Below are 24,527 nucleotides of genomic sequence, written 5' to 3'. Positions count from 1 at the left end.
TTCCCCTCCCCTCCCGCCCCCCGAGCTCGTTCCGCTACGCCGTTGGCGTACGGCGGGCGCCGCGGGCTGCGCCGTTGGCGGGCCGGTGCGCAGAGTGCGGGCGCGGGGCGGGGCGGAGCGCGGGGCACTTCCTGCCGCCGCCATTTTGTCAGCGGACGGCCGGAGGAAGCGGCGGCTGAGGCGCGGCGCGGCCCGCGGTGAGTGGCGCCGCCGTCGCCTCTCCCCCAGGCCCTTTCCCGGCCGCCCCCCGCCGTCCCGGAGCCGTTGCGGGGCTCCCCCGTCTCCCCGGAGCCGGCCCTGGGCTGCGGAGCCGCGCCCGGCCTGGTTGGGCCCGGGGCAAGGCCGGGCCGGGGCCGCCGCGCCCTTGGGGCCGTCCGGGAGCGCTGCCGGGCCCGGTGCGGCCCCGGTGGGAGCGGGAGGAACGGGCCCGGGTCGGTTTGAAGCCGTTGGGCCCCGCGCTGAGGTAACCCACTCGCCGCTCGTCCGAAGCCGGGGGTTGGAGTTGCGCGGTTTTGTTTATGTTCGGGTTGAAGCCTTTTTCTCTCTGTTTCTTTTTTTTTTTTTGCAGGCTTATTTTTATTTTTTTCTAGTTGTTCAAACTCGCGAAACGGGCGCGGGAGCTGGAGGGAGAGGGGTCGGGGACGAGGCCCTGCCCCCCCCCCCCCCGCCCCCCCCTTGTCAGGGAGACCCCCGGTGCCGTGGGGAAGGGGCACCGGGAGCGGTCTGAGCACTCGTCCCCTGGGTTTTTTGGGGGCCAAAGGGTGGATTTGGGGAGCCTGAAGCATGTGTATGGCACCGGGGAAAGCCGAGGTGTGTTTACAGCACCGAGACCTCGGTGGAAACGGACTCTGGGTTCTCCCGTTGCTGCGGTCGCTCGGGGCCCAAGAGGAGCCCGTGGGCAGCCAGGCGCAGCTCTGCACGGCCGGTTCCTGGCACATGAGGGCCGTTGGTCAGAGCCAGGCTGCTCCCACCTTCATTACGAGCACCTCGTCCCGTCCCCAGGTGCTCCTGTGTTGTTTTCCTCGAGCGTTTTCCTTTTCAAGTGTTTCTTTTTCAACTTAAAAACCTGAAGCTTCCTGCAAACTGCTCTCTTCGGCAGAAGTTTCCCCGAGGAAGCTCTTGAGGCTGTGTTGCTGCTTGAATTTACCCCAGGTGCTGCGTAAAAGAGTTTGTAGCGTGGCTTGGAAGATGCAGGGAGCGCTGTCGCTGGTGGGTTTTTGTCTGAAACGTGTGTTATTAGCGGGTCAGAAGGAATTAAGCTGACAAACGTGGAGTTACTAACAAACCGGTGGCGCTGCCGGTCGGCAAGGACCGTGGCTGGTGACCCGTAGCTGCGCGCTCTTGCTGGGCTTCGGCTGCTCCTGTTGATTGTGTGCCCACAAACGCGTCGTCCTCTGGATCTGGGGGCGATGTGAGTGACTTAAAATGCTTGTTGTAGTTCTTAGAAACTTGGCTTTTACCGATTTATGGCGTACCGGCTTCAGATTAAACCCAAACCGCTCCGTTTAAGCGTCTCAGCAAACGGTTTGGTCAGTTTGCTTGCCTGGATGCAGCTAAACTGCGTTAGGTGAAGCAGATGCTGGAGGCTAAACTTCCTTGCGAGCACTTGAAGCTGCTGTTGTAGGTCGTAAGTAACTTTTACTCAGTGGGACTGCTGGGAGTGGACGTTGGCAGAGATTAATACAACTTAAATTTACACCTGTACGAGCTTCTGGCGTTAAACTCGATGCTGTGTAAACCCAGGGTCACCCGAAGCTGTTTTCTGGAATGAAGCGAGGGCCCTTCCATGTCTTAAAGCACCAGGTAGAAAAAAATGAGTTTTGAATTCTCCACGCCTCTCCCTCTGAACTTGGTGAACCGCGCGCGGCGAGAGCGGCCGTAAATAAACGCGCTGCGAAAGCACCTGCGTGGGGCCGGCCGTTCCCACACGGCTTCTAATCTTTGCACCTTGGCAAAAGCGGGGGTTACTCATTTTAAAAGCGGTAAAAACAGGAGCGCAGAGCAGGTGAAACGTGACTTTCCTGATTATTTTTCCTTCCTCCTCCCCCCCCCCACGTTAATTACCGAAGCTGAATAACTGTTGCTGCCGTATTATCTGATGATCCTGCAGCGAACGGGACCCGAGCGGAGGTGACCAGCTATTAGCTAAATGAGTCGTGGCAGCCGAGCCCTCGTTAGCGTAAACGCCGTCCCTTGTTTCGAAGAGGGAACGTGGCTTGGGGAGCCCTGTGGGGGTCTTAGGGCTGCGGCGTGCCTCTTACAATCCTCCTGCTCCGTCTTCCACGCTCGGGCGGCTTCGGTCGAGGCGGGCTCAGCTCCCCGGCCCGTGGTTGAGCGCCCGTGCCACGATTCCTGGCTGTCTGGAACGATTTCTCCAAGTAACCTCGTAAGAGCTGGCGATTACCCGCTGGCGAGCGCTCGGCGTTTGGCCGGGACTCAAGAATGCCGGCGGTTTGTTTGCACGGAGGTGTTGCACCTTGCTCCTCGAGAAACCACGAGCCCCCGACCGCTGCGGAGGTGCCCCGGGGTCTGCCGGAAAGCTGCGCCTTTCCCCCGCAGGTTGCTGGGGAGGATGAGTTTGTGCCCGAGCAGCCTCCTCCTGCTCGTCGGCGCCGCTCGTAGCCCTCCCTGAGCGAAGCAGCCCGGCTCTTCGGCACACGGGTTGGTGGTGGACGTCTCCTTCCTGCCGGAGAAGGGCTCAGAGGTGAGGAGGCGTCTCGTTTTCGGGGCTGGATCCCCAGAAAAGCGTCTGTTTCTCTTCCCTCCAAGTCCTGCGTGAGGCCGGGCAGGGGGAAGCGACTTCTGGTGCTGCTGGAGGAAGCTTCCCGGTCCCTGGACGTAAATTCCCAGGGCTTGGGAGAAGTGCTGGTGGCGTGGCCTGGCTTGCTGCGATGCTTTGGGGTGCTGAGCTGCGGCTCGGAAGCAGGGCTGAGCTTGCAGCAGAGGCCTTGGGTCTGCTGTTGGTCGTTGGGAAGCAGGACACTGAAATAATTTGGGGAGGATGGGGGATGGAGAAGGCCTGGCTGCGGAGCGGTGCCGTTCCTGCCCTGGGAGCTGAGTGTGGATAATCCCCAGAGACAAGAAAAGGGCCCTGGGCTCTGTGTCTCTGCCGAGCCAGCTCAGCAGCTCGGCGGTGCGGACGATTTTACTGCCATCAGCTTCTGCTTCGGCCTCCCCGAGCGAGCTGGGGCGTCTCGGGGTCGGCAGCGCCGTTCGTGGTCCTAAACCCTGCTCTCAGCTTCTGGTTCGTGTGTGCTCCACGGCCTCTGGTGCTTGTTGACCAGCTCGGAGTGGCCAAAACGCGTTCCTGGGTGGCTCGGGAGAGCTCTGGAGGGCTCCGCGGCCTCTTCGCAGGTCGAGGAGAATCTTTGGGGTTTGGTTTCTGCGCAGATACCCGAGGGTCGCTCGGGGCCACCATCTGAAGCGAAGCTTCGGCGTGGCCGGGCCGGTTCAGGCAGCGGTGTCTGGTCACTTGTTGCTTCTGCTGACTTGATTGGTGCTCAGGGAAATGGCAGAGAGCTCCCGTGGGCGTCCAAAAAGCTTCTGGGGGTGCCCCAAACCAGCCTCGGGTACCCCGCAGCCACCCCCCGAAGGATTAGGAGCGCGCTGCCTACCACGGGCTCGCTGGGTTCGTGTCCCCGCCGCGCAGCAGGCAGGTAAACTGAGGCCGTGCGGGTGCCGGAACGAGGCCAAACCTCCCAGCTGGGAACCGGGTAGGAGGACCCGAAACCACAGAGCCTGTTTTGACTCTTCCTCTTCACGCCTGCTTCGTGCAGCTCGTGGGAGATCTCGACGCGCGCGGTTCGTCCCGCGGTGGCTCGGTAGCACGGCGCGGCGCCTGCTCGGTTCGGGGCTGGAGGGAAATGGAGGTTTTTGTCCCAATTTTCCTTAATCTGCCCCGCTGGCTGCTCTCGCCCGGAGCCACTGCGAAGCCCCGAGGAGGAGGAGCGGGATGGCGCGGATCCAGGGAAATGCAGAGCAGCTCGAAAAACGAAAACAGGAACCGCTCGGTAGCGGCGAGGACTCGAGGCCAACATCCTGAAATCAGAAACCCCGTGGAAGGCAGCGTCCCGGAAATGGGAACCAGCGGTTTTGTCTCCGATCGGGCAGGTTAACGTCTGCTCGCTGCCTCCTAACGAAGGCTTCAAGTCCCAGGAGAGCCCCCGAGCCCAGCGCTTCCTTCCCTGTTTGTGCACGGGAAGAAGTTCCCCCATCCTCCCGAGGAGCGCTGGAGTCGGCGCCGCGGTGGCTCCCGTATCCATGTCGGGGCTCAGGAAGCTGCTTTTAGCTGCCCAAACCTTTCTGCTGCCTCATTTGCAGCGGCTTTGTGCTGAAAATAACAGAAGATTAATTAAGGATCCTAAAAAAAAACCCCGCCGGACCTTCAGGCCGTGGCACGGGATGGTGAGCGGGGAGAGACCGTGGGCACATGAACCAGAATTCCCGGGCTGTTTTCCTCCCCGACCCGGAGGTGGCCGGCGTGGAGCACGTCCCGGGAGCACGTCCCGGGGGTTATTTAAAAGGAATCCGGCGCAATTAGTGACGAGCACGTCGCTAATGGTGATGCGCCGGGCTTGACTCCGAGCAGCGTGGGCAGCGTGGGCACCGCGCGGCTTCGGGAGGAGCTTTTGGAGCGAAGCCCGCGGACACCTGGCTGAAGCTGGTGCATTTCACCAGCTAACGAGCTCGTCATGGGCCTTCTCGTTAGCGGTGAGCGAATGTTTTGTTCCCGTTCGGCGCGCTTTGCGCCTCAAAACAACAACGCTCAGTGACCGTGGCCTGCGCCCAGAGCTCAGGAGGGGACGGCGCAGTGCTGCAGAAGGAAGCTCTCGGAGAAGCCGCGGCGCTGGCGTTGAGAAGTGTGAGTAATGGTGAAGGTATGTGTGTGCAATTAAGCAATTATGTGTCTAAACAAACCCAGGTACTTGTGCAATTAAGTAGTCTTTCACGGTATCATGTCAGCTTAATTGAATTGTCTGCGCGCCGGCTTTTAATGTTTAATAAGGGAGATACAAAAGAGAAATGAGCTCGAGAACCTCATCAGGCCCCGCTCGCTAATTAACCGGTGCTTAAAGCTTCCTCAAAGTGCTGCGCGTTGCCCGTCCCGGGGATGGGACGTGCTCGGATGGCCTCTCGGTGCTCTTTCGGCGGGCTGGCGAGGTGTGAAGAGGCAGGAAGGGGAGGAAGAACCCCGCGAACCATCCCTGGGGCAGGAAGTTTTGCTAGGCTGGGTGCGAGCTGCGTGCTGGCCAGCTCTTGGCCGCCGCTTCGCTTCGAAGCGAGGACCCAGGCGGAATGGAACCCGCAGTTCTGATTCCCTTTGCCCCTGCGCTTGCGTCCCTCGCTCCGTTGGGTTCGATCCCGGAGCCGGTGACCCCGTGGCTTTCGGTTTCCCCGTGTTAGGATGAAATCCGCAGGAACAGGCTCTGCTTTGGGAACACCCTGCTCGCCGGCTGGCTCAGGCGGCGGCGTTACCTCTAGCGCGATCTTCCCGTGGGGCTGCGGGTGAAATGGGTTCTCAAAGCTGCTTTCGTGGGCTTCAGATGGGCTTAAAGCCGCGTGGGCTCTTCCTTCTGATCGCTCCCGGTTTGAAAGCGTCGCGTTTAGGAGGACCCTGCTTGCTGGAAGAGCCGACTTCTGGCTCTCCTTAAGGTAAAGCTGCAAAAAAAAACCAATCTGGGGGGGTTTTGTGGCGCGAGCGGGGCTTCCCCCCCACCAGAGGAGCTGCTGGTTCGCCACTGAAGAGGGCAAAGCGGAAAGAAAGGAGCAGGAAGGGCTTGAAATCGCTTCCCTCGCCCTCCGAGAGCCTGCCTGAGCTCGTGCTCTGGTCGGTCCTGGTGCTGGGAACCAGGAGGCAGCTCGGCCACCTTCCCCCCTCTCTGTGGGAAGAGCTCCCGAAGGCTCTGGCAGTAAAATTTCCCGATCTGCCGGACCGACGGCAGCCCCGATGCCCCCCTGCAAGCCCTCAGCAAAACCCATTTGTGTGTCTCGGGTCCCGGCAGCGGAGCTGCGCTCGCGTTTCGCTGCTCGTTGCGGGCAGGGCTGGCCGGCGGAGTCCAGAGTTTGCAAACAGGGGAGCGGGGGGGGGGGGGGGGGGGGGGAGGAAGGGATTAGAGTGCAGCTCGCCGGTCCAAAGGTTGCCGGCAGCTTCGTGCCTTGTTTTTCTCTGAATTTGTCGGCAGCTTTCCGGCACGGCGGAAACCTCGTGCGCGGCTCCGTACCGGGTAAAGCAGGAAACGTTAAAAATAAGCGGGAAATGTTAAAAACGGTCACTAATTATCCATGTGGGGAGCATTTTTCCTCCACTTTGAGCCGCTTTTCGACGAGCCTCTGCCCTGGAACCGTTAGCAGATAAGCACGGGGGGGAGAGGAGGAGGAAGGAGGCCGCCGACAACAGCCGGGAGCCGAATCTATCTGGAGCCGAATCGGTGGGCACGAGGGGAGCGGCCTGGAAGAGGTGCACGAAGAGCTCGTCCCGCTCGCCCGGGGAGAGCTCCTGCGGCTCTCGCTCCTCGGTGAGGGGTTTGTGCAACGCGACCTTGCGCCTGCTAGCAGGGATCTGTTTGCAGAGCCGCGGATGATCGCTGCTCTGGTCTCGGGGGGGGAAATTCCAACCGTGCGCCGTGCCCGCGGATGGGAAGGTGAATTCCCAGAGCGCTTCGCTGCCCCCTAACACCCCGTCCGTGGACCAGGCTGCCTCCCTCTCGCTTCCGAGAGCCCACGGTGCTTCCTCGGGAGTCTCTCGGGGTCTGGAACTGTGCAAAAAAGAGAGGTGAGTGCCCAGCGGGGGAAGCAGCCCTTCCCCAAAACGCTGACCAGGCGCCGGGGGCGTAGGTACGAGCGTCGCGCGTCCTCGCCTCGCTGCAGGCTCACGGCAGCTCTCCCGCTTCAAGCGTCCCGCTGGATTTCAAGGCTTTTTTTTTTTTGGCCCTTTTGGGACAGATTTAACCAGTTAAGCGCGCCGCATTGTTCACATTTTTAAAATGCTTGCCTCCCGCCCTTGCTTTTTTATCTGCTATTTTCGGGCTGACCTTGGCTTGTCCTTCCTACCTCAGCTCCCACTTCGGTTTCTCCGGGACCCCCGGCGAGTCGGGAGCCCCGTGTTCTCGCAGGCCGCTGATAGCGCTCGCAGGATGCGGCGCTGAGCGGCTGTGGGCTCTGCGTATCTGCAGATGTGTGCCAGAGGAGAAGGAGGCTTCCCAGAGCTCTGGGTGAACGGAAAGACTTCAAGGAAGTCCGAGGAAGCTGAGAGCCCCTCTGTCATTTAAGGATTTAGGAATGAACTCGAGTGGGAACACGCGGGAGCTGGTGGAGGAGGGTGCTCTGCAGCCCTCAGTCTGTTGGGCCCCTGCTTTTTTTTCCCGTGTGCTTGAAAAATCACGTAGGAAATCGGGGGAATAACGAACTTCCCGAATTCAGAACGGGTCCAGAAAGGACCTGGTGGTGCCCAAGGGCTGGCCGAGAGAGCAGCAGCTTGGTTAAAGCCCTGACCCCAAATTTCAAGCTCAGTAGGGCCAAACGTGTCCTGCCACCGCAGAGATCTGGGGTTTTGTCCGACAGCTCCCGAGGAGGCTGCCGGGGATCCTCTCTTTGCTGCAGACTGGTCCCAGGCGCGCCTTCGGTGTGCTCCACGCGGAGGCTTCCCCTTCTCCTCTCCCAGCGCCGGGATGGGGAGCACTTTGCTCAGCGCCCATAGGCCTCAGAAACCCTTTTAATTATGTGGAATAAGTCAAAAATGGCTTTGTCACCCCAAAACCGTGTCCAGGCTCCGCCCTGTAAGCCTGCCGTGGCTGTCAGAGGACGAGGCTGCTCTCAGGGGCTTTCTGTGGCTGACCAGAGCCCACCTGGATTCTTTCTTCCACCCCCTTCAGCACGGTTAACGTGAGCTCCCGGGGCTGAATTATCCTGGGTGCCTTCCCCGGGGCTCTGACCCGGCGTACGAGGAATAATTCAGAACAAAACGAGGTCACTCGCTCACAGAACGAGTCGTTTACTCCCGGGTAAGGATCAGCAGGAGCCGTTCGGCGCTGCGTAATCTCTCTCTCGTACCCAGGAAGATGTTTTCTTCCCCGCCTCGCCGGTTAAAGTTTCTCTCACCGGCGCTGGGAAGGGTGCGATAGCTGGCAGGTGAGGTCGGGTTACTCATTACCCCGCTGGCTTTCTGAATTCACCGCTAGCAGCTTCGGAGCCGCTCGGGGCGGGCTGACCCCGAGCACCGTGCTTCTGCAGGAGCCGCTCGCTCCCGTTTCACGTGGGAGCAGAAAGGAGAGCGCCGTGTCCCTTCTCCTGGGCGCCGATGGCTCTGCCCGTCCCCTTCAGCCCGTGGAGCCGGTAAAACGCGGCATGCGTCCGGATTTCTGGGCCAGGTGATGGCCTAACCGAGTCCAAGCCCCCTCTCGCGCCGAAGCGATGGGGTAGAAAGGGAGAGGAAGTCTTTGGACGGCAGCCAGCAGCTGCTAATACTTCCTAAACCTCTTATTTTCAGGTCTTTCGAGGCTCTGCAGCTCGGTCAGAGGAAACTGGGAGCTGGTAGAGCTGTGAGTCTCTTGACCCGGCAGGCGTTGAGCATAAACCCACCTCTGCTTTGGACACCTGCTGGGAGGAGGCTTTGCTTTTCCTTCCCTTTGTGTGGGAGCTGTTTTTAGCCCGTTAATCCTCAAACAAAAGCGGTGATCGGGTCCCAGGAGCCGTCAGGTGGGGCTGGCCGAGAAGTGACCGAGCTTAGCGAGCCTCCTGCCGCTCCAGCAGCGCTGGTGGCTGACACCAGCCGCGTGGGGAGGGCGAAGAGCTCCAGCACGGGGGCTGCGCCCGCGTGAGCGCCCTTAACGCGGGGGAATCCCGGTGTGGAGCTGCTCGGCTGGGGCTCGATGGCTGAGCCGCGCCGGCTCCCTGATAACGCTGGGTTCGCCTCATCGATGGCGCTTCGAGATGCTTCCGGAGATGCGCGGGTGACTTCCACTCTGTGGTTGAGGTTTGCGTGCTTTGAAGATCTGAGGCCGATGGCTGGGTGCCCTGCATCGATCTCGGGTAAGCTTTCGCTGGTTTCTGCCCTCCTCGGTTTCGGCAGCGTCAAATTGAGCTCGAGAGCGAGCAGTGAGGGTGCGCGGGGGGAAGGCAGTGCCTGGAGCCTTCTGGACACGAGCACTTTCCAGGCACAAAGACTTCGGAAGCGCTGTCTCTCGCTGTCATGCTGCTTCCTTCAGTCCTCACAGCCTGAGCTTTCAGCCCGTGGATCTCCCATAGCTGCGTACCCGGCGTCTCCTACCGCTAGTTAAAGGATTTGAGGTGAAATTGGTCTTGTTTAAAGGCATTTTACAAGCTACAACATGCTTGGGGGGCAGTAGGCAGCTGGTGACCGAGGGCAATCTCGTACCTGGCGTGTCGAGAGCTCTTACATCGGTGTCGTAACTCTCAGGTGCTGCCAGGCCTGCTGGGCTCAAGTTTGTCCTCTCAGGCTTGAGGGTGAGACATGGGTCCCTGCTCTGAGAAGGCTTCTGAGCGCCCAAATTCCGCGCCTGCCCCAGGGCTTGGCTTCATGTGGGGCATAGAAACCACCGAGAGCCTCGGCCCTAAGGGGCTGGGAGAAGGAGGAGCTCTGTGTTCACCCCATAGGGTGGTCCCTGCTCGTTTGAGGCTGCTCTGGGGCAGGATCACCTCGCGTGGGGCGCCGGGTAGCTGCGTGCTTGGGTCGAGGGCTCCGCTGCGTCCGAACCTCGCCTCGACTCCGGCCACGGAGCATCGCCCTGCCGCGTCCTCCCTTTCACAGAAGGATAAGATTGAATTCTGTCGTTTTTTCCACCAGCCTCATCAATTTGTAGCCCAGTCTAGAATATCCCGAATTGGAAGGGACCCATAAGGATCATCCAGTCCAACTCCTTCGGCTCTTCCAGCAGCGGATGCGGTCCCCGTCCTCTAAATACCAGAAATTCCCCCCTCGGGGCAGCGAGCTGGCGTGACGGGCTGTCACCGTGCCGCTCTTTTCCCTCGCTTTGGGTCTGTTGAAACAGCTGCTTTCTTCTTCTCTTCCAGGTATTGTCTCGCTTCAAAATTGCGAGCAGCTCTCTTGCAGAGGCATTGTGAAGCGCTCCTGCCGCGGAAAATTGCGGTGTTTGCTCTCGAATCAGAAGGGCCGCGTGGTGTTCGTGGTTCGCACCCCGCATCGCCCTGACTGCGGCCGGTTTGTGGCAGAGCTGGGACCAAAACCCGGCTGCTGGGCACAGGCTGCTGCAAACGGCCTTCTGCGCAGTCCTCAGGCGGGTGCCTTTTCATTTAAAACCTTAAAAAGTGATTATTTCGGGTTTCTGAGCGCTTTGCAGGTCTGTGATGGCAGCAGGGAGCCGGGCTCCTGCCCAGGAGCCGAGGCACCGCTAACGTCCGCTTCTCGCAGCGCCTGCTGATGGCTTGGCTGCTTTGGGAGCTTTTCCTAGGACAAGCCCTGCCCACAGCCCCCCGCTGGCATCGCCTGCACGGTCCTGGCGCTGTTGGCGTAGTGGCTCGAAGGGAGATCTGGGATCCAGGTGCATCGTCCCAAAAACTCGCTGCTCCGTGTCCCCAAAAGGGGGGCCAAGCAGCTTGGTGCCAGCCGCCTTTTCGGTCAGGTCCTCCTGGTGTCTTGTACCTGTAGTGGTTTTGTAACTGCAGCCTTATTTTCCGGTTGTTTTCAAGCTAGGTGCGCGGCCAGGTTGCCCGCATGCTCGTTTCTTGTTTTGAGTGGGGAACAGCCCGGTCGGGGGCCAAAAAGGCACCAGGAACGGGAGCACAGCATGCGGGAGGCTTCGTTCCCTGAAGTCAGCCCCCTCGGCCAGGCAGGCAGGAAATGAAAAGCCTCGATGAGGAGAAAACCCGTTCCAGAAGCATCCCGCAGGCAGCGGAGCACGGTGGATTCGGCGGAGGAGCTGCTCGGGTTTGGGAGCTGAGCCACCCGGTGCCGTCACCGAGCCTTCACGCCGGCCAAGCGGAAGCCAAGCGTGCTGCGGGCTGAGAAGATAAACCAGCAGCACGGGGAACAGCCAGGCTGTGTCCTACGCCTCCCTCGGGGCAGAAACACCGCGACCCATCACCGAAACGCCGCCTTCCCTGCAAAACAGGACAAGCTCCTCTCGCTCCCCGAAGCACGCCGCGCTTGGCGTCAGCTGCGCATCTGGACCCAACGCTTGCGTGACCTTGGAGTTTGTGTTGTGCTGCTTATCGCAGGTGGCATCAAGGTGTGGGTTTCCTTTGGATCACGCGTTAACTCTTTCCCCCTTTTGCTCAGGAGCTGCTCGGAGACTTGTTTCAGGTGGATTTTTCCCCCATTTCTTCGTTCTAGAGAAGCGGGAAGCGGCGATGTAATGTGAATTTAGGCCCAGCGCGTTTCACTTGGAAATCCTGCTGGGGTTTCTTTGCGGTAAGGCAACGCCTGTGCATTAACAGCGGCGTGAGGTAGCAAAATCCAAGTGCAGAACGTGGAAGATCTTGGGGTCTTGTGACCGTTTGCAGCTGTCTTTTTGTCCCGGAGCCTGACAAATCCTGAAGAGCGCAGCCTTCGCTTGCCCGAGCAGCCTTCAGATAAGTCTCCAGACAAAATAAAACTTCCTCTGGCACAACGTCGGCTCGGGGCGTTGGTTTTGACTGACGCGGAGCTGGCTGGCCTTGTGGGTCGAGCCGGTGCTGATCTGTCCCACTGGGGCAAGAACCTGGAGCCTCGGCTGTCTGCTTGGGCAGGAGGACGAGCTGTGATCTCCCGGCTGAGAAGAGACTCGAGGAGCGGAGCTGAGGAGCGGTCCCCAGCCTGGCCGCGATGCTCCAGCTGAAGGACGTGGCCGTGCTGAGGCTCTGCCGCCCCGATTCTTCTCCAAAAGCCTTCCTCGCCCCGCAGCGAGGCGTGTAGGGCATCGCAGCGAGCGAAGGAAGAGCGCAAAGCCCATCCTCGGTGCTTGCCGCTGGCCGGGTGCGTGTTTGAGGAGCAGAGGAGGGACCCCAGGGACGTGGCTGCACCTACGGGGCGCAGCGAGCCTCGGGACGCCCGGCGTTGCCGTCAATCCACCCGGCGTAGCCACCAAGGTTTGCTTGAACCTCGAACTCCGCACGAGGTGAGTGGTTTCGCCTTCCCGGGCGGATTTCCTCCCAGCTGGGAAACGTGGTGGCAAAAACCCGCTTCCCTTAGGAACTGAAGGAACTTAAAAATTTAGAAATTTAGCTTTTAGGAGAGCACCGAGGGCATCGCTGAGCCAGCGAGCGGGGCAGTAGCTCCTCCACCTTCGTCCCTGGGTTGCTCCCGGTGTTGGGTCCCCACCACAACCTTCCATTTCTAGGACGCTCGGGTGCTCCCTGCAGGCGTTTTGCTAACGGGGTGGCTTGTCTGGGGCCGGTGTCGCCCTGGAATCAAGAGGGAGGAGTTGCTGCCTCGCGTCCGTGGGCCTGCTAGATGATGATTTCACCTCGGACATCGCAGGGAAATGCCTCTCGCTGTTCTTCCAAGCTCTCCAGCCCTCAGCTGAGGTGGTTAAAGGTTCACCCGTGCAGTTTTACTAGCGGAAAGCAGATCTGCGTAGCTTCGGAGGAAGGATCTAAACCTTGGCACGGTGATTCCTGCGGCTTTCACGCACGCTTTTTCGTAACGCAACTCTTTTTTGACAGTGCACGAGTACCTTGCTGGTATCGTGAAGGTTTTTTCCTGATCTTAGCCTTTCTTTAGGAGGAAAACCTGCTTTTATTGGTTGTTTTGGTGTTGGTTTTTGGGACAACCATCACGCCCCGCTCTTGTTCGCGTCTTGCCTTGCGTGTCTGCGTTAATCACAGCTAAAACCTTTTTGCCCCGAGTTAACGGGATCGCCCGCCTGCGCGTGGAACCTGTGCATGCAGATTTATCCTGATGGAGGGGGACCTCAGTACTGCGCCTTGGGCTCCAGCTCGGACCGTCCTCTAGATAACACCGGCCTTCTAAATCGCCTTGTTTTTGTAGCAAAATGTCCTTGGTGATAGAACTTTTTTAGGGTACCCCCTCTGTGGGTGCACGAAGGACGATGGGGGCGAGGAGCTGCTGGAAGCAGCTCGTGGGTGGCTTTCAGTAGGGCCACTGCTTGGCCAGTGCTTCGCTCCCGTCACCCTCAGAGAATTTCACGGGTGGCAGGGATGTTTAAAGGGTTCTGGTCACGACTGTGGTCCTCTTCGGAGTCTTGTTTGCGGGATTTTTGGGGCAAACTCCGTGAAAAGGTGGTGGCGGCACACGGGAGCTGCTGCTCATCTCGTGCCGGTGCTGTGCTGCGGCTACAGGCTCCTTGCGAGCAGCAAGCCCAGGCTTTGGCAGCTCACGCATCTGATCAGCAGTTTAATAACTGGTTTCAACACCCAGAAAGGGATTTTTGGACCGGCAAGACCTTGCTGAGCAATCTCCGAGTTACTCGTTTAATTTGGGGAAATCTCGACCCTTTCCCAAAGCCTTTCCTGGCTGGATGGCTGAAGAAGAGGTGTGTGGGGCTGGTCAACTCGAACACGATCCCATTTCTAGGCACGCCGGGACCCCAGAGTGCGAGTTGGGGCCGTAGTCTTGTGGGCTGGGGGCTGTGGGGTTCCTTGCCCCGTCCGTGCCTGCGCCACGATGCCTTTCCTCGGGATCCTGACGTCCGTGCTGTTGCAAACGGCTGCTGCTTACCCTGACCCGCCTGGTTTTTCCTTAAAAACCCCAAACTGGAGACCGAAAGCCAAGGGATAAATGCTGCGTGACGAGAGCAAGTTAATGTTTCGGATGTGCTTGAAGTAACGCCCGTTTCTTTCCCTTACAGACTTTTCTTTGGGTAGTAGCTTCAAAAATGAAGGTCAGAGGGTTCAGCTGGTGAAGAAGTCCCCGACACCTCGAAGGGTCGACTGATTTAAGGTAAGCGTCGCAGCAAGTTCCACTGCTGCACAAATAAGTTGGGGGGTGGCAAGGTGTGGCTTAATTTCCTGTGTTTTGGGGACAGAAATGCCCCTTCTGGGGCGGTGACGGTGACCAGAAGCTTGATGTGGCGGTGAGCTCAGAGCAGGAGCTGTGGTGGCGCGGGGCCAGGCTCCATCCCGGTGGCTTTATTACCTGGGGGGATTTCAGTCCACCTCGCTGAGAGGAGGCTCGCAGGAGGGACAGGAGCAGCAGAGAGCTGTGAGGAGGGAGTGAGGGCGTAAAGAAGCTCCCCAGCCGCTCCGTAACTCCGAATTACCCACCTTTGGCCATTTCTCTGGCATTTTAGAACATCAGACGCATCCTGGAGGTATCTGGCTTCCCCTCGTGTACCCGTACACCTTTCGTGCTTCTCCGCCACGGCTCTGAGCGAGGCCGGTGGCTGTCGTCAAGCCCACACCGGCTGCTTCTTGCTCCCCTGGGTGTTTTGGGGTCCTTCTCTCGGGGTTTCTGTGCCACCTGGCTCAGGAAAACGGGGCGCAGCCGTAACGCCTCGCGGTGCCTCTTCTCCCAGAGCTCCCTCTCCCCGCAGCGCTTTGTTTCTGGTCATTTGCCATCAAAACGCTCGGTAATAAACAGAAAATTACCCCAGGTATCCAACTATTGTTGTTTTGTGACTTCAGCTTTAAAAGCTCCCGCTTGGCTTTGACACCTGAATACTTTGGCACAGTCGGAGTGGGAGGAATATTTACCGCGAGTCGCGTATGGTTACGGCCACGGCCCGGGCACGGCTGGCGATTGGCTTGCTCGAGTGTCCTGTAGGAAAGTCCATGTTTTAAGTACGCGTGCCAGCCGTTCTGCGAATGCTCTGACCTTGGAGCCGCTCTTTTTTTTTTTGCTAGCGGACAGCAAGAAGGAAAATAGGAAAAAGAAACCCTCGCTCTTTCCAGGAAAAGGAAAGGAACGGCTCTTGTAGAGGCTAGGCTTATGTAGAGGGCGTCGCATCTCCTTCATTCCTCCTTTTCCTGGAGGGGAGGAATAACAGCTCCCTGGAGTCTGTCTGTGGGGTGCTTCACACGCCAGCACTGGTGATGAGGGATGAGCGGAGCGGGCAAAAGCTGCCGCTCCTGAGCTGTGGGCTCGGCTTCCCGGGGGATGGAGGGAGGAGCTGTCACTTGGTGGTGCTGAGGGCGCCCTGGTTCGCCGTGCTGGGTCTTTGTCCGTGCAGTCCAGCTCTGCTCTTGAGCCCCTGGTGCTGGTTTACAAGCTCACGCAGTCGCTTCTCACAAACGTTTTTGGTTGCTGGGATCATTCATTTTCAGGAGCAAATGGATCCCGTCCAGAGAATCGCCTTGGTAACTGAACGTGGGTGCAAAGAGGATCTGTTTGAGTTGTAAACTCAAATATGTAACCGCGCCGAGCCAGGAAAAAAGCTGATAAAATATTCACTGAGAATTTTCAGCAGCGCGGCCCAAAAACCGCCTTAAAATCGTGAGGCCGTCCCAAACGCAGCCTGCTCGTTTGGAACGCTTCTGCTCGGCTCTAAGGGGTGGTGGAAGCGAAAAGCAGCAGCGGCGCGGAGCCTGCCGTGCTGAGGAGGATGCTGGTGGCCCTGCAGGCGAGGAAGCTCTCAGCTGCGAGCCATCACCTCGATTTCCCAACGCCCCATCTCTCCTCCGGTTCCTTTGGAAGCGCCGGTGTTTGTGAGCCTGCTTGCCACGCACGTGTCCTGCTCGAGCATCCACCCTGGAGAGGTTTCTGGGAACCTAACGCCGTACGAAACCCAAACAAGTGACAAAAGCTGGGCTGGATGCGTGCTGCTGGACGTGTCGTTGGTGTAACCTAGCTCAGTAAAAGCTGATTCCTCTCTGGTCACCTCTCAGGTGTGGCAAAAGCTTTCCTCTTCCTCTCTTTTTTCCTCTTCCTCCAGCAGACTGGAGGCTCTTCGTGGCAGGGACCTCGGTGCTCGGCGTGTGGGAGCCGTAGCGCAAAAAGCTGAGGGTGTTTAAGGTCGTGGTGCTGGGTGGGGGCCCCCGCGGGTTTGGTGTTATCTCACGGAAGGCTGAGCCTAGGCGAAGGCTCGCGGCGATGAGGAACAAACTGGAGGGAGGTCTTTTTTGGTTCCTGTCGCGTGCTCGTCCTGGAACAGAAGGGGAATCCCCAGCGCTTGGGACGCGAGAAGAAATAAATCTCTTCCAGCGGTGAAACCTGCCGCGCTCAGGGCCCCGAACGGAGCAATTCAGCGCCCGACCCTGAAGCTCACACCGAATGCGAGCGGCCGGCACCTCGGGCAGCCAGGAGCTGGGAAATGAAGCAGGAAACCCTCAAATAACACCCGTCCGTCCAGGTAGCCGCGGAGGTCAGCGCCCACGTCGGGGTGCGAGCGAGGATTAGGGCTGCTAATAACAGCCTCCTGCAGCGTGACCGCTGGATCGGCTCCAGACAACGCAGTCTGCCTGGTGGCATGAATGCCGCTCTCCCCAGCTGCCTAAATCGGTCAGATGGAAAAGTAATCCTATTTGTGCTTCCCCACTGACACAGATTGCGTAATTGAAGTGGGGCAGATCTGCCGTGAATTTGAATTAACTTCCAGTGGATTCTTCTTTTTCCTTTCCTCCCTCGTTTATAGCCGAGGTGGGCTTGGAACTATTGGGAGTTACAAAGGGCAGCCAACGTCCACCGCAAGCTGTCGCGTGAGGACTGTGCGGTCTCGTAGCCTCGCGTTTCTGCAGGGATCCTGTGGAAATGGAGCTGCACAGAGCTCCTCCAGGAGAAGGGCTGCAAACTCCCAGATGCGACCAAATTCACTGAAATCGTGCTTCGCTGCCCAGAACGTGCTTCCTGCTCTGGAACCTGCACCGCTGCAGACCAGAGGAGGTGAGAAGGGAGCTGCTGGATCGGGTGTGCGCAGGGATCCGGAGATCTCCGCGATAAGGTCGTGGTGATCGTGGGAGAGCTGCAGGCTCCAAACCTTTCCTTCTCGGCCTGCCGGGCTGAGCTCAGGTCAGACGAGGACGCCCGCCGTGCGGATTTGGTTAATCCGCTGCGGAACCCAGCCTGCTCTGACGGCACCGTGCGTGTTTCTGAAGCCACCGGTAAGGCAGGGGTAAGAGAACGAGGTTTTTCCCCACCTGTACCAGGAGCACGGGGATTTGGCTCTGAGTATTCCTGGGATCAATCAGTCTGATTTCGCTTGCTGGCACATGAGGTGGATGTCGCTGCGGCCTCGAGGAGTCCTGGCCTGCTTGAACCCCTCCGGCATTTATAAAACCCGTGGCATTTATCTTGGGGATGTTTTCAGAGCTGCCTTCAAGAGCGCTCTGCGTTACGGTTGTAGGGTCCTGGTGGCTAAACCCCAAAACCTTGGGCTAACACCAAACGCGCTGCTTCCACCAGCTGCCACGCAAAGCACGGATTTCCTCCGACGTCCAAGCTGGGATATCAGTTGAGGTGGGCAATTACATCTAAAGCATTGAAAGAAGCCGTGGCAGTGGCAGCTTCCCCCGGTTGTAAGGGGCTCTCCCTGTCAGATCAGTTGTGCATCCCCTTCCTGGGCTCAGAGAGAGCAAAACCCTAAAAAAAGGGGAAGAAAACTCTCGTGTGCCTGCGTCCTCGCTGCAAATCAGCCTTTGGGGCTGAGTCACGGCATTAAACCCTCGCTTACTCGGTGCGAGTGTTGCAGGGTGAGGTCAGGCCTGTTCCCCTTCTGGCTTTCACCCTCTGAACGATGCTGGGAACCAGTTTCCAAACTGAAACAGGGGTTTGGGTGTCGTGGCGCTCACGCCTGGCCCCGTGCGAGTCGTTTCTGTCATCTGGCAGGGCTGGAGCAGGGCTCCAGGGCACGACCAGCACTCGTGGGCTGGGGCAGTGCCTCGGGCACGTAACTGGTGCTCTATTTTGGGGAAAAACGCTCGCTGGGAGGCACGAGCGGAGGTGAGAGGAGCAGAACTACTTCTCTTTTCCTTCTGCTTAATAAAAACATCCACGTCTGGTAAACTAACCATGGGTTTTGATTTCTTTTTCCTGTGTAGGAAGTTTGGGGTCTCCTTAGTAGAGACTGGAGGCTTGGAAAGAAGCCTTGGAGCTCACTTCAACTCTTCCTTTTGTTGTGAATTTTCTGATGGGGCTAGAGGCTTATCTCAAAGCTGCTCCTTGTCCCAAAGAGACGTAATTCCTGGCCTTCTGCCCTCTTCCAGCTCTGGTGTGGTTCCAGTTTACTCCCCAGCCCTCGCTTGCCAGCGCCCTGCTCCCTTTTCCCCATCGAGTCCTGCGGAGTCGAGTGGTTTCGGTGTGAGCCCAGACCCCAACTTCTTTTCCAACCCCTCCCACCTGTAGGAGCTCACTGCTTTCCCAAGCTGGCCTTTTACTGCTTTTATTTCTCAGCCTCTTCAGCCTCAGCTCCGCGGGGCGACCCCCGTGGGGGCGTCGTGGCCGAGCCCGGGGCGCTCTGCTTCTCCTAACGGGGCCGCTCGGCGTCTCCTGGAGCACCGCACGGATGCAGTGTGGAACAGCCCGGTGGCCACGTGGGAGGCGTGGTCCCAATCCATCTCCATCAGCATTTTACGAGGCCTCTGCAGCGTGCCCGGCTCCCTCCTTTTGTTGCTGCCTGCCCGGGGAAGTTTGCCGCTGAATTGCGGTGCGGGAGCCTTGCCACTGGCTCTGGTCGCGGCTTTGAGATGCAGCAGGAGGGGGGGAGGGAGAAATCCCTCCGCAGGCTGGGCAGGTCCTTGAGGAACGAGTGCTCTCCCATCCGAGCTTCCCCCTTTTCGGTGAGCTGCACGTAGGGGGAACAAAAATAACACTTATCAGCGTGGGAGCCGGGGGAGCGCATCTCAGGGATTTTCGGCCGGAACTCGCAGCGTTGATTCGTTGGAAGATGGTTTTGGCAGGGAACAGCATGTGCTGGGCACCAGGAGCCCGGTTTTTAATAACAGCAGCAGCAGCTGAGCATCCGTGCCCCAAAGGGGGGGGAAGCCGCTGCGCTCGCGCGCGTTCAAAGAGCGTTTGCGGAGATGTCAAACGCACCAGGCTGAAAACGGCCTCGAGGAGGCTGTAAAGCGAAGAACGGGGGAGTTAGGAAACATCCAGCTTGCCCCATGCTGGTAAAGCTCAGCTCTCTCCCTTCCCTTTTGTGTATTTAAGGTAAATACACGTGTTGATCCCCTCCTCCTGGCTCAGCAGGGTGAGAACTGAAGGGAGTGCTGGCCCCCACGGATTTCATCGTTATTCCCATTATTCCTTTCAGCTGCTGGATTTTCCAGCCCAGCCTTCTTTTGCGTTCGTATGTAGCACATCCTGGGCTGGGCTTCGTCGTACGGCCCAAACCCTGCCTTGTAGCTCTGCATCTCAGCTTGCTGTTCCCTTCCCCCGCGCGCCGCTCCGCGCCTTTGCTCCTCTGGTTTATTTTCTCTCTGTGCTTTCCCTGCAACACCCCCCCGGGGCGTGTGCGTGCCTGCAGCGAAGCTGTCCTGAAGGCTGGGGCTTGGGCTGGGCGTGAGTCAGAAGTTCTAAACATTGGCTTAACTCCAGCAATTCCCTTCCTCGGCATCCCCCTGGCTGAAAGCTGGACCCTTTTTCGCTTTAAAACAGCGTTGGTATCGAAAACAGCGTTGGTATCGCTCGGGAGCGATAAGGCGCGGCGTTGGAGGGACGCTTGCTTGGCTCCGGGGTCTGCCGCCCTGCAGCCCGGCTTCGTGCGCCGGTGCCGGCGGTGAATCAGCGCTTTGGGGTGAGTCACGCCGCCGTCATGTGCGGTTCCAGCCGAGAACAAAGCCTGCAGGAGCCAGCCTGAAACCAGAGCAGGGGGCGCGGGCTCCTGCTGCTGCGCCTTCCCCTTCGAGCTAAGGCTCAAATTCGGTCGCTGCTCCGTGCCCAACCCGCTCCAGCTCGTCCTGGTGCAGTGGGCTGCCCCACGAGACGGCGCTGCCTTCCTGCTGCTGCTCACTGGGGGACATCTGAAACCTCACACATCACCTAAAGGTGCTCACAGTGCATCTGTTCACCTGAAATCAGAGCTGGGCTGCTCTGCCCCTAGCCCCAAGCCTTGGGTCTGGTGTTAGAAACCCGGCCCTGACCCCCTGGGCTCCTTGGGGCAGGCGCTGAGCTCCCCAGGAGGGAGTTGTTGGGGTGGCCGCTGTGACCGGGTGCTCATCCCCAGCCCGGGCTTTGCCTCTCCGCCTTCCTCCTGAAGGCACCGCTCAAAATAAAGCTCGCTTTCCGCTTCCCTAGCACCCACCCGGGTGGGCTGATGGCCTCAGAGGAACCCCCGTAAAAAAAAAAAACCTACAAAGTCGCTCTGCTGCTTTACAAGGCTCGTTTCTCTGGGGCTTTTGTCAAAGCTGAATTTATGACCTGTTTGTTTAGGAGGAGAGGAGGGAGGGGAAGCGCTCGGGAGCCTGCCGGCTCCGCTTTGCCCCCTGCTGCCCTGTGCGTGGGTCTCAGAGCGTTTTTGGGGCCGGTCACTGCCGTAACAGGAGCGACCCCTTTGGGATTTCGTCCTGCTCCTGGGCCTGCCCCCTCTGTTCAGTGCCCGCCTCTCGCTTTGGTCTGAGCCATCGCCCTTCCCCACACCAGCAGCACGCGGATAAGGAGCGGCAGCGTCTTCCTTGCCTCTGCTGCCCTCTTGGAGCGGCTGCCCTACACCGCTTGGGGTGTTCCTCAGGCCTTTTTCTGCCACCCCAGCCCTGCGCAGCTGTTCCCTGCCCGAGCTTTTGCCAACCTTTTGGTTCCCCCCACACCTCCTGGAGCGTTCCTGCCTTCCTCCGCCGGCTGCTTCTGGACCCCTGCCTCTCCCCGATAGCTTCGTCCTCGTGCGGGGTCGCTCCCCGCCTTCCTTCTCCTGCCCAGCGCCTAAATTCTCCGGAACAATTTCCATCCTCTCCGCTCGGCGGTGGGCGATGGAGGAAAACCCTTCCCCGGGAGCTGGATCCCTGCCTTGGCGCAGCCGGGCACTCCCCTCTGCCGGCTCCCGCGCCCCATTACAGCCCCGTCCCGGCTCGCAGGGCCGCTGGAGGAGGACAGAAAATGGGGTTTGTTGCAGCCAGAGCTCAACAAACTCAACCACGTGGCTCGGGGGGAGCGCGCTCTGCCCGAGTTCGAGGCGCCCCGCGCCCGATAGCATCTCGATGAAATGCAATCTGCCCCGCTTCGGGGAAATCGGGCTGGAATGCGCGATGAGCAGATAAGCACAAAGCGAGGGGAGGAGAAGCTGCCTGCGATATTCTCATCCACTGGCCTGAAACAACCCTTCCCGTAAAGCCATCCAGTGCTCGGGACCGCTTTTCCTGCTGTGTGCTTCGCCTCGTCTCCTCCCACCTTTATTTAGGAAAAGCTTTTGGGGGTGCTCTGGGCGCAGGAATCATCTCTCCGGGTTTTCACCGTGCCATAAATCACCGAGAAGGCGCAACGTGGAGTAAGGCCTTCTGCCTCTTAGCGAGGCTTCCCGCCCACGAAGCGTCGTGGTGGTGATCCGTCAGGGGGTTCGTCCTCTGTTTAACCTCTATCGCCCCAATTTATCAGCGGGAACGCGGGTCGCACCTCGCTGGATGGCGGAGGTGGGGTTCACGCGCTCCCTCCCGCCGCTCTTGGCGGTTCATTGCGGGTACTGGGCTGCATTCAGCTCTCCAGCATCGGTGTTCTGGGTCCGAGCACGTTCCCTGTCCTGGTCGCTGCGTTATTTTAGGGAGAGGTGAAAGCAGGACCTGGGAATACCCTGACCACACGCAGCAGCCTGGGTGGTGCTGTGATATTTGGGGTAATAACGCGAGAGGAGAGCTGTAACGTAACCGCCCGCACAGAGGAGAGGCTGAAAGCATCCCTCGGTGCTGAGAGAGGGCAAAGGAAGGGTGGAAAGCGGTGCGTTTCCAGCTCAAGTGTTTAAAAAAAGGCACTGGTGCCTTAGGAGTAGTTCCCAAGAAGAGACTGCCAGCGCCTTTCAAGTCAGCAAGAAGGCAGCGAAAAAGGTGGAGAGTTGAACCGGGCGCAACGCTGAACTGCCTCGACGGGCGGTTAGCGTCTCCGAAGTGGAACGGGAAGAAATTAAACCAGTTAGAGTGTGTTTTCCCTTGCCTTTAAATAAAAATAAACATCCTTCCTCTGACAGCTGGCTCTCGGGGAGCTGGTGTGATAGGGAGCAAAAGGAAGACACCTGGTGGTAGGCCTTGGGGCGAGGAATTTGGGGAGGGAGCTTCCCAAAAAGGTGGCGGACGCCTGGGGAAGCCTCAAACAGCAGCGCCCCGTTCCTCGTCTGCGTGTAGGTGTCTCGTGTTGGCAGTGATTGAACACCCAGGTGTCTGCGGGGGCTCCTCTGCCCTGCTGAGAGCCAAAACCGGGCTATTTGTATTAAAAAAAACACATTTTCTGGAGGTAGCCTTCGTTTCTGATGCCTTCCGCTGGTGCCTCGGATTAATTGCTTTGTTTTGTTTCCTCAGATCCGGTATCTAAAGGCATTTGTGCCTGGAGCCACGGAAGATAGATGGACAAGCCACGCAACTTCTGACTCTGCATCATTTTCTGGGGCAAAGTTATATGGCAATGTATCCTACAAGGTAACGTGGCCCATGCAGTGAGTAAAGAGGGGCTCCCCTGGCTGCTGGGTGACGGGGACAGTGCCTCACTCCTTCCCCACGCCACCCTCGCGTCCCACCCTGAGGGATCAGCACGAACCCAGAAGCAAAACGGAAGGAATTTGGCAAGGAGAAAACCCAAATCGCATCCAGAATCGTGTCACCTTTGAGTCAGGTTTCCCCCGAGATGGGTCCGCGTTGTAACTGGGGAGGAAAACCGGGTGCCAACCAAAGCTCAGAGCGAGAGGTTTCCCAGGACAGCTGAGCCAGCAGCTCGCTGGATGTGACGCCTGGGATCTGCGCGGCAAAATCCGCCACCAGGGCCACATCCCAGGGGAGCAGAGGGCACAGCTTGGGCCCGCGGGCAGCGTGTTGGCTGGGAGATGCTTCGGCTTCCTCACGGCCCCAAAACTGGAGCCTGTGGTCCTTGCGGAGGCCACGTTTACGTCCAGACCACGACCGGAGGCACGGGGGCTGCTGTGGCATCAGAAAACAGGGCCAGATGCTGCTTGTGAGCATTATACTCGAGGCGAAGCAAACGTGCAGAGGTTTGCTCAGTCGAGTTGGGGCCTCAGCGCGGAGCAGCTTCTCCAGACCGCACAGGGCTGGCAGAGGAATGCTTAAAAAAAAAAAAAGTCCACCCTCACCCAACTGAGCAAGCGCTTTATGGCCCCGTGAGCAAAGACGTGCCCCGGGGCTGACGATTCCTTCCTCAGTTTCCCCAGGTGTCACTCGAAACCCGTGAACAAAGCTCTCATTTAACTCAGTCTTGCACAAAATGCGTTATTGTCTTCTCCGATCGCTTAAAGCGTGCCACGTTGGCCCAGCGTGACGTTGCTGTCACTTCTGGCTACGTGCACGGGAAGCGTTGTCCCTGGAGGGATGCCTCAGAGTCAGCAGAAACGTCTTTTTACCAATTTTTACCAACTTTCTGGTCTTCGGGGCGACGTTAGAATTCCCTACCTCAGGCAGGCAGCGTGCTCTAGGTCTGCCTGCTCTGTAATTCAGCTGAAGCGTGCCGGGGAGGTTTAACGCTCGCTTCAAAGAACAAATCGAGCAGCAAATTTGGGGGGAGCCAGCGTGGTGGCGGAGCGGGGAGGAGCTGCGGCGCTCCCCTGAACTGAAATGGGGTAAAACGCATCGTGCTGTGCTCCTCCAGCCGGGGAGCCGTAACGAAAGGCTCGCTGGCGCTGCCTTAACGTCTCTGCTCGTGCAGACGACCCAAACCTTTCAAAAAACAACTGTTTTTTTTTTTGGCCGGAGCCAAAACTCCGTGTTCTGGGGCACCTGCAGAGTGCTGGTGGGGGTTGTGCTCGTTTTAGCCTCGTAACTGAGAAGGTTTAGTGAGGCCGTGGCCGCTCCGGAGCCCTCGCTGAGGGTCGGGCAGGAACCAAGGACACGCCTCAGAATGCCCATTATGACCCCAGGATACAGAACCCTGATGCAGTTGATTCGCTGGGTGCCCGTGGACACCGTGCCACTGTCCCCAGGCGCGCGTGGTGCCCGAGCTAGCCTCCCGAAGGAGCTCGGGGTTTGTTTTGAAGCAGTGCCTCGCTGTAAAAGCCGGGCAGGATGTGACCCGTGTGCGGTGCCGTTGTTTCGTAGGGTGTCTGGTGAGGAATGCAATGGGATCAATAGCATGTCTGCGGAGAGCGGCCCCGGGACGAGACTGAGAAACCTGCCGGTGATGGGGGATGGACTGGAAGCCACCCAAATGTCCACGACGCAGGCGCAGGCGCAACCCCAGCAAGGCAGCACAGTCGGCGTCAACCCCCCTCCGCCGGAGACCTCCAACCCCAACAAGCCCAAGCGCCAGACCAACCAGCTGCAGTACCTGCTCAAGGTGGTGCTCAAGACGCTATGGAAGCACCAGTTTGCGTGGCCTTTCCAGCAGCCCGTGGATGCTGTCAAGCTGAACCTCCCTGTAAGTAGAGGCTGAGCGAGCAGCCCGAGTTGCCCCTCGCGTTAACGGGGGGGAGGAACGGAACCGCGCGCGTCCCAAATCTTTTAAGGAAAGAGCCCCGAGGGGCCAGACTTGGGGTGGTTCAGCTCCCGGTGTGGCTTCCGCAATCAGGAGCAGTCCTTCGGCTGGGACAGGGAGGGGAAAG

At 59.1% G+C, this 24,527-nt stretch overlaps 1 protein-coding gene across 3 annotated transcripts in view; it reads left to right on the top strand.

Annotated features, from left to right (window-relative positions):
* Positions 1-59: 59 nt before the first annotated feature.
* The window catches only part of BRD4 (bromodomain containing 4), a 59,180-nt gene continuing 34,712 nt past the window's right edge, over positions 60-24,527 (top strand). For 2 of the 3 annotated variants that reach the window (XM_035308710.1, XM_035308709.1), the window contains exons 1-4: positions 60-197; positions 13,764-13,855; positions 22,285-22,401; positions 24,025-24,343. In XM_035308710.1, the coding sequence (XP_035164601.1) occupies positions 22,382-22,401; positions 24,025-24,343 (339 nt within the window). In that variant the 5' untranslated portion in view covers positions 60-197; positions 13,764-13,855; positions 22,285-22,381. The remainder of the gene's footprint in view (positions 198-13,763; positions 13,856-22,284; positions 22,402-24,024; positions 24,344-24,527) is intronic. The other variant, XM_035308711.1, reaches the window with a different exon arrangement.

This window comes from Oxyura jamaicensis, chromosome 30, assembly GCF_011077185.1.
Source record: "Oxyura jamaicensis isolate SHBP4307 breed ruddy duck chromosome 30, BPBGC_Ojam_1.0, whole genome shotgun sequence".
In the NCBI taxonomy this organism is placed as follows: Eukaryota; Metazoa; Chordata; class Aves; order Anseriformes; family Anatidae; genus Oxyura; species Oxyura jamaicensis.
Note: the sequence above shows the minus strand (reverse complement) of the source record. Positions and strands in the feature narration are given on the sequence as shown.